The sequence below is a fragment of the Thalassophryne amazonica genome, chromosome 15 (genome assembly GCF_902500255.1).
Source record: "Thalassophryne amazonica chromosome 15, fThaAma1.1, whole genome shotgun sequence".
Lineage (NCBI taxonomy): Eukaryota > Metazoa > Chordata > Actinopteri > Batrachoidiformes > Batrachoididae > Thalassophryne > Thalassophryne amazonica.
In genome coordinates this window covers 8,829,679-8,838,922 of record NC_047117.1, presented here as the reverse complement: position 1 = coordinate 8,838,922, position 9,244 = coordinate 8,829,679, and the positions used below count along the sequence as shown (strand labels likewise).

The 9,244-nt window shown below is 44.5% G+C and overlaps 1 protein-coding gene across 3 annotated transcripts; it reads left to right on the top strand.

Moving 5' to 3' along the window:
- The first annotated feature begins 657 nt into the window (after nt 1–657).
- On the top strand, nt 658–7,956 carry LOC117526943 (protein CutA homolog). Of its 3 annotated transcripts, none has more exons than XM_034189068.1 (7): nt 658–712; nt 1,871–1,933; nt 2,015–2,163; nt 5,089–5,148; nt 6,204–6,249; nt 7,161–7,210; nt 7,297–7,956. In XM_034189068.1, the coding sequence occupies exons 2-7, from the start codon at nt 1,874–1,876 to the stop codon at nt 7,394–7,396; spliced, it is 465 nt and encodes a 154-aa protein (XP_034044959.1). In that variant the 5' UTR covers nt 658–712; nt 1,871–1,873; the 3' UTR covers nt 7,397–7,956. The 3 variants fall into 3 exon arrangements, with proteins under 3 accessions (XP_034044959.1, XP_034044960.1, XP_034044958.1); XM_034189069.1 differs by having other exon boundaries at nt 693–712; nt 1,803–1,933; nt 2,045–2,163; XM_034189067.1 differs by having other exon boundaries at nt 696–712; nt 1,803–1,933.
- Nucleotides 7,957–9,244: the final 1,288 nt, after the last annotated feature.

The window sequence follows — 9,244 nt, the reverse complement described above, 5'->3', positions numbered from 1 at the left end:
TATCAATCACTATGTATCTACAACAATGTTGCAAAACAGCAAATTACATTTATTTATATTAGATAGATAGATAGATAGATAGATAGATAGATAGATAGATATTATTTGTTTTATTTTGTAGATTTAAAAAAATATGATGAAATTGTTTGATTATTCGATTATTTCAATTTGTTCATTACAATAAATTTACATCCAAAACATACACAGCCTTAATGAAATTAACATCCTTTTTTCTGACAATGCCAGAAAATGATCAACAAGCATTATTGTGTCTGTTATTATTATTGTTATGTTATTGTGTTTTCTGATCATTTTAAAAAAATGAGAATTTTGGGATTTGATCTACCATAACAACAAACATTGTGTTTGGCACGAGTCTATTTAAAAAAATAAAAATTAGATTAGATTGGATTAGATAGAACTTCTATTTTATTTTATTTCCATTTTAGTCTTTATATGTTGATGCGTTTGTATTTAACTGTTACATTCATTCTTTACTCTTCAAACAGTGTTTTAGAATATGAAACATCTTGTTCTACGTATATGAAAGAAAAGCTGTTAAAACACACAGCAACGCTCCGTTCCAGCAGGTGGCGATAAGACATATATAACAGCTGTTTACTAAAGAAAAAGAAGAAAGGAACGATTTTGCGGCATTTTGGGACGCCCTTTACGACACTGTGTCTGGCTCTGGCAGCTCAGCTGTCGTCAGGTAAACAAGCACTCAGACGCGCTAAACACTTAATTTTGTGGGGGTTTTTTTCCTTCTGAGTCAATAATGTGACATTTTATGCCGGTTTGTTTTTTCTCTTTACATTTTAATAAAGTCGGCGAAGCTTTTTAATGACGAGTAACTCCAGCTAAAGTTGCGTTATCTCCTTAGCTTCGTCACACATGCTAACGATGGAACTAAACTGCTACTTTGGTGCGAAAAGTATTTATGGTTAACGCGTTTTCTTAATCTTTAGAGCATGTTAAATACGTGCTGTGAGTTCACTTAATGACTGGATTCGCTGTATTTGAAAAACCTAGAATGTTTTCACTGACGTCAATAGATAGAGGAAGCATAGGCTTACTTTACTTTCTTCAATCTCCGGTGGCGAAAGTTTGCGAAAACGATGCAAAACTTTGTGAGACAGCCGTGAGATCTAGAGATGGACTCAGCAGTTGTCTTAACTTCATTGTGAAGTAAAGCAGAGAAGGTTTTTTTTTTTAAAAGAAGACTTCAAAGTTCAGATACAATTTGCCAGAGGGCACATGTTTGTCTTGAGGTTCTGAGCTATTTGTATAATGAAACTTCTCAATGCGACTCCACCATGAAGCAGTGACGGATGCCTGCAACTCTTGTAGAGGTGTCTTGTGGCTTCCCTCGCTCGTTTCCTTGCAGGGTCACTCAGTTTTTGAGAGCTGCAGATTTACCCTACAGTACCATATGGTTTTTTTTTTTTTGAATGAAGTTCAGGACATATTCAGTGACTTGGAAATGTTAATGTATCCACGATCCCCAACTTATCTGAAGAAAAGTGACGATTTACTTGTTAAAGGGTGCCATTTATTCTGCAACCCACCATTTTGGCTTTGACGTTTATATTTCTTTTTTATGACAGGCTGTAGAGATTTTTTTTAGTTTGAGTTCAAAAAGGATAATTTATTTGTGAATTTTAAAAAAATATAAACAAGTCTGAATATCCACCCAAAATGGTGTCAACAAATGAAAATTTATAAAAGCCCAAGGATGTTATACCCACTGTATGTGGCTTAAACATCTAAATGTAAGGAAACACACTTTTTTTTTAATGTAGAAGGAAATTCATTGAGCTGAATTTGAACAGTTTTGTCTGTCTCATTGTTCTGTCTGTGACCCTGTCAGGCGATGCCTGTAGGACCATCCAGTGCAGAGACACAAGGTGGATCCTTAAAAGCTTTGGTTGTGGTGAGTATGCCCTTGTGCACTGTGTTTTTGATGTTCATGTGATTTGGTGTTGATCCTCTTCTTCTTCTGCGTTTTCTTCAGACGGTGCTCGTTAGTGTGTTTATGTTCCAGCTGCTGAGGACTGTTGGACTGAGGGCGTTTTCCATGGCATCTGAGACGTACATGTCGGGTTCACACTCTGCTGCTTTTGTTACCTGCCCCAATGACACTGTGGCTAAAGAGCTGGCCAGGTGCTGCAATCAGTAACTCTGCTTTAGAGTCACAGCTGCAAACATTTTCTATAAATAACAGCACAGAGTGCTCCTGCAGACATATTCACCTGCTTGGACACTTTCAGACCAACGTACACTTGTGTACCAGCACTACTGCTGACTAAATTATGGACATTAAATATTGCTTTGACCTTGTTAAATAATGACAAAGACGGCAGCCATCAGTCCTGAATGTTCAGTAAATTAATTACGTATTTCCCAGTTTTTTGTTTTTTTTTTACAAAAAAAATCATACATTCTTGATTGTTAATAATAATCAAAATAACTATTTATATTATTACATATATTGAAGTAATTGATTAAACAGCAGCTTTTCAAATATGGTTTCATATTTTGTTGTTTTGAATAAGAACGTAAGTTTAATATATTTATATCCATCCATCCATCCATCCATCCATTTTCTTCCGCTTTATCCGGAGTCGGGTCGCGGGGGCAGCAGCTCAAGCAAAGCCGCCCAGACCTCCCGATCCACACACACCTCCCCCAGCTCCTCCGGGGGAACCCCAAGGCGTTCCCAAGCCAGTCGAGACATGTAATCCTTCCAGCGTGTCCTGGGTCTTACCCGGGTCCTCCCCGGGGACGTGCCCGGAACACCTCTCCAGCGAGGCGTCCAGGGGGCATCCGGAAAAGATGCCCGAGCCACCTCAACTGACTCCTTCGACGTGGAGGAGCAGCGGCTCGACTCCGAGCTCCTCCCGAGTGACCGAGCTCCTCACCCTATCTCTAAGGGAGCACCCAGCCACCCTGCGGAGGAAACTCATCTCGGCCGCTTGTACCCGCGATCTCGTTCTTTCGGTCATGAGCCAAATCTCATGACCATAGGTGAGGATCGGAACGTAGATCGATTGGTAAATCGAGAGCTTTGCCCCCCTACTCAGCTCTCTCTTCACCACAACGGTCCGATACAGCGACCGCATCACTGCAGATCCCCCTATAGTTGGAACACATCCTCCGGTCCTCCTTCTTAAACAGAGGGACCACCACCCCGGTCTGCCAATCCAGAGGCACTGTCCCCGATCGCCACACGATGTTGCAGAGGCGTGTCAGCCAAGACAGTCCCACAACATCCAGAGACTTAAGGTACTCAGGACGGATTTCATCCACCCCAGGAGCCTTGCCACCGAGGAGCTTTCTAACCACCTTGGTGACTTCTGCCTGGGTAATGGATGAGTCCGCCTCTGGGTCCCCATTCTCTGCTTCCTCTTCGGAAGACGTGATGATGGGATTGAGGAGATCCTCGAAGTACTCCTTCCACCGCCCAACAACATCCCCAGTCAGGGTCAACAGCTCCCCACCCGCACCGTAAACAGTGCCGGTGGAGAGCTGCTTCCACCTCCTGAGGCGTCGGACGGTTTGCCAGAATCTCTTCGAGGCCGACTGATAGTCCTCCTCCATAGCCTCCCAGACCCGAGTTTTTGCCTCTGCGACCGCACGGGCTGCGGCACGCTGCCGGTACCTGTCAGCTGCCTCTGGGGTCCCACCTACCAACAAAGATAAGTAGGACTCCTTCTTCAGCTTGACGGCATCCCTTACTTCCGGTGTCCATCACCGGGTTCGGGGATTGCCGCCGCGACAGGCACCAGAGATCTTGCGACCACAGCTACGAGCGGCCGCATCAACAATGGAGCTGGAGAACATGGTCCACTCGGACTCCATGTCTCCAACCTCCCCCGGGATCTGGGAGAAGCTCTCCCGGAGGTGGGTGTTGAAGACCTCCCTGACAGAGAGTTCTGCCAGTCATTCCCAGCAGACCCTCACGATACGTTTGGGCCTGCCAGGTCTGACCGGCTTCCTCCCCTCCCAGCGGATCAAACTCACCATCAGGTGGTGATCGGTCGACAGCTCTGCCCCTCTCTGTACCCGAGTGTCCGAGACACGTGGCCGAAGGTCAGATGATACGACTACAAAGTCGATCATCGACCTCCGGCTCAGGGTGTCCTGGTGCCACGTGCACTTATGGACACCCTTGTGCTCGAACATGGTGTTTGTGATGGGCAACTGTGACTAGCACAGAAGTCCAACAAACTGAACACCACTCGGGTTCAGATCGGGGAGGCCGTGCTTCCCGATCACCCCCCTCCAGGTCTCACTGTCGCCGCCCATGTGGGCGTTGAAATCCCCCAGAGCAATAAGCAATGCAACCCCAGCTCTCCGCCTCTCCCCGTGGGCAACGCCAGAAAAATGAAGTGTCTAGCCCCTCTCCAGGAGTTGGGTACCAGAGCCCATGCTGTGCGTGGAGGTGAGCCCGACTATCTCTAGTCGGTATCTCTCAACCTCCTGCACAAGCTCACGCTCCTTGCCCCCCCCAGTGAGGTGACATTCCACGTCCCAACAGCCAGGGGCTGTGAGCATGGACCGGGCCACCCGCCCTCGACCGCCACCCAATCTTCTCTGCACCCGACCCCCATGGCCCCCTCTGCAGGTTGTGAACCCACAGGAGGGCGGGCCCACGTTGCTCCTTCGGGCTGAGCCCAACCGGGCCCCATGGGCTAAGGCCCGACCACCAGGCGCTCGCGCGCAAGCCCCAACCCCAGGCCTGGCTCCAGGGTGGGACCCCGGCTCCGCCATTCCGGGCGACGTCTCGGTCCTTGATCTTTCACTGGTCATGGCGGTTCTGAGATGCCCTTAGTCTGACCCGTCACCTAGGACCTGTTTGCCTTGGGAGACCCTACAGGGAGCACAAAGGCCCCGACAACATAGCTGCTAGGATCATCCGGGTACGCAAACTCCTCCACCACGATAAGGTGGCAGCTAGAGGGGTGATATATTTATATATAATTTTTTTTTTTTGATTTTTTTTTTTGCGCTGTGATTGCTGACTCTGCGTTCTTGCCTGTGCTTCCTCATACGCATGTTTATTCATTTATTTTTTCCGTACCACAGGGGTATAGTGGAGAAGAAGTTGGCTGCTTGTGTCAACATTGTGCCAGCAATCACATCTATGTAAGTAAACAGCTTCTGTCAAAACTATTCATACCTCTATTCCTACCTCTTTTAGCTTGTAATGAATGAGTTTGTGTCAAATCTATCTGAAGTTTTGGGTGGAAGCTGGTGGTGTAAGGGATCATAGTTGACCTGTGATCCATATGGACCCACCCACCCAAGTTTAAGCACACATGAACCGCAAATTAATTGCAAAGTTTACATAAGAGTGAAATACTGAGTTCTTGTCATGGTGACTTAACTGCCTAAATCTCAGTGCAGCTGTCAGTGAAATAACAGTGTGAGGGGAGGAAAAAAGCTGTGTGCTCATGTGACTGTGCATTGTTGTCAAGCACGGCAATAATTAACAAGAAACCCCAGGAGGATAAGGATGAAATGCGCACACACACACACACACACACACACACTGATCTCCCTTCAATCGCTCAGATCAGTATGTGCCATGCTGTTCTCAGCTGAGAGTCCACTGAGTTCTGAGAAGAGTGGGGGGGTTAGACTTTTTCCTAGTGGTATTTATCTTGGAAAAACCAGACAATGTAGACATTTTGTTGTGCTGATCTGAATGACAATCCAACCCGAACCATGGGTGTTGTGATCTGCGACACCCCCCTCTTGGAAGCAGAACTGTCAGTTTTTCTGTTCATGACATCACTATCATCTTCTGTAACTTTGAAGTTTTCCAAAAGCCAAATAGAAACCCACGTTAGCAGATGAATTATGTGTATTCTGGAGAAATAACAGAATAATGTAGCTTGTTGGAGTGTTTTCCAGAAATTACTGGTTTTGGTGTGGGTGTGTCGCCGTGTTGCTTTGAGCACACCTGATCCTGTCAGATCTCAAAAGTCAAGCAGAGTAGGTCCTGATTAGTACTTTGCCAGGAGGCTGCTTAGTGAGCATGAGGACCTGTACACCTGCTTCTCTTATCAGCGGCAGCTGAAAGCAGCAGCGGCCGAAAAAGAAAAATTGGTGCAAGTTCATTCTCGTTACATCAACACGGTGCATTTGATGCTTGTCAGTGGAAGGTAAGCCATTTGTCTTCATGTTCTTCTTCTCAGATATGAGTGGCAGGGGACGATTGAAGAGGACAGTGAAGTGCTGCTGGTAAGTGTAAATCATCTTTATCTGAACTCCTGTTTGTTAGAAATGAAATGAGCAAAAACTGGCTTATGTTATTTGAATTCTAAAAGCTGAGTTTTCCTTGTGCAGGTTTCCCATCTCTTGTTGTCATTACTCATGTCAGCTGTGATGTCAGACAGTGCGCCTGCTGTCACTCTTACAATTTGTTGAAGTGCATGAGTGAAGAAAAGAGTATTGTTTGCATACTTAACAGGAAGTATTTGTGATAACATTTTTTTTTTTTTAACCAAATATTGTGCTACATGTCTCTGGATCAGTGGTGGGCACAGCTAACCAAAATGGTAGCTTCGATAACTACTAATCCGCTCATTGAAAAGTTAACTTTTATAATGGTAAACCGATAAACTGCAAAAAAGAAATTAGCGGGTGTTGGCCGCCGATAAGCCAGTTTAGAGTTTAAGCACTGCTGAGGCGTCTGAGTAAAATCAAAAGCAACCACAAACCCAAAAATGAACAGTGAGCAAGAGCTTCTGTCTGACGTAGCCAGACGACTGTGAGCTCAGTCCTTCCTCAGCAGGAGAGAGCACAGCAGGCTGTTTCTCTGTGCATGATCCAGCACACAGGTGCGTCAGTGTTAAGGAACCCTGCAACTGGGGAAGCCCAAGGACATACCCATGTTTCACTTGGCTACAGTATTTTTGAGAAGTGGGGATGGACTGATTGTCTGTCTGGGTGGTTGCCGTCCGGGACCAAAAGTGGTGCTGTGGGAGCTCCCAGGTCTTTCCTTCTTTTAGCTTCTCCTGTTTTTTTGAAAAGCTGCACCCTCTGTAGTCTTTCTGGACCAGGTTTAGAGGTCTTGTTTTCCGTCTCATTTGATGTCTGAATGGCGCCGCTCCGAGTGAAGCTAACGCAGCATGTTTTTTTGTTCTGTTTAGATGATTAAAACAAGAAGCACCAAGATCCCTGCTCTTGCCGAATATGTCCGGTAAGAAACTTTACTACCCGAAATGCTTTGCTTAATTTCTTGCTGTTTTGGTCCATGACTGCTTCATAAGTTCTGTATGCACTCAGGTCTAACCATCCTTATGAGGTCGCAGAGGTCATCAGCTTGCCTATTGACCAGGGTAACCCGCCATACCTCAAATGGATCGGGGAGGCTGTTCCTGAGTAACATGCCGGTGTGGATTTTGGCAATGAAATGGGGTTATATAGACCTGAGAATTTCATGCAGATGCAAATGAACCTGACTTGCAGACTGGTGTTTGGCTTCAATAATGGCGATTGATTACTTGGTGGATGGGGGGGGGGGTCATTAAGCATAAGACACTCATTTTTATTGGTCAACAGATGTGACTGTATCAATGTTATACCTCAGTGTCATCTTAAATAACTGCTGAGATGATATCTGGGTAGTTTTTTTGATCGATTAAGAATGTGCATGTTATCGATCACGAGAAAATGATACACTGCCATAACCATGGCAGGACACCAATCCCACACCAACTGATATAGAGGTAAATGCTGATGTGCAGGAAAATTCTGGTGCCTAAAGGTCAAGAGTATGAGAGTAATTACTACGTTCTAATACCCAGTTATGTGAATGTCCAAAGATGCTGAGTTTTTGTTTTTTTCTTTTTAGTCCCACAAGTATTGGACTCCTTGTAAATGTTTAACTTGGACATGCATCAATGTGAAAATGACTTCTGAATTAAAGCAGAATGTTCATCTACACTCCTGTCTTTTTTTTTTTTTATATAGGTGATACTTACATACTGTTTATACGCATTACATCATTTATACATTTAAATAATGTTCACCTCGTCAAGTAACCATGTTTGCATATGTCACCAGACTTAATCCAAGGACAAAATATTTACACAAAAACCTGCGAGTCGATATCACATAAGAGCAAATAATTAATGTAAACAAATTCAAAGATGATTCAAATTGTGTGGTGTCTTCACAAAATTACAGTGTTCCTCAAGCTGATCACAAAGTGAAAAGAAATGCGACAAGTTAAAAATAAATACATAAAAGGACTCACAGTACACAATAAACGGTCACGGCACTGGCTTCTTTACATTAAACACCTTAAGTCATCTTATTGTGAAACTCCATATTTAAGATGACTGTTTTCCACACTACATTTCTAGATTATAGGTTGGGGAAAAGTGTTGTCATCCCTTGGCATCTTGAATTGTTACATCTTAAATACGAAAATGTTTTCCGTTATTTCACCACTGAGGTACAAAAGACAGGCAACATTTCAAAAAACGTAAACAAAGTTGACATTTTGTGGCGAGTCACTGTGTCCAGTGTATTTACATATGAGAATGTTTCTGTTTTTTTTTATTAGTAATCCACTCGTGTCCTCTTGGGCTGGTAAGCTATGAGCGCATGAAATGGTTCTAAAATGTAAAATTCAATAAACATTATTTGGTGAAGCCAGTCATGCCAAATGGGAAGCAGATTGTCAGGCAACAACCAAGATTAACAGTCACAGCTCTGAAGAAAATGGCGGGAGTGAAGTTTGACTTTGGAGGAAAATGGACCAAATTGGAGTTAATCCACTTAAACAGGCAAGATAGCATTACTGAAAAACTTGTAAATATAGTTCGATTAGTGTGCATTTGTTTTGTTGCTTGTCTAACGTGAGCTTGTCTAAGGGCCCTTTCACACATAACGATTAAAGCCGACTAGCGCATGCAGGAGGAATTGCATGCCAGTCGTGAAAAATGAGAGCTGCCTCTAATGCCTCGTACACCTGGTGTTAGAGGCATGCCCTGTGGCTAAAAGACAGAGTGCCCTGTGAAAGTCCATCGATCCCTCTTGCGGCAGGTGTCGGCCAAATTCCAGGTGACGCACATCCAACACCACTTGCTTGACACTTGAGCACAAAAGCAGCCAGCAGACGATCACTTTAGAGCTGGATGTGAAAATTGTTCAAGTGCCCCCATGAGTGTGGCGTTGCAACAAGCAACATGTTGCGTGCGGGTGGAGAGCGCACTTGCATGACATG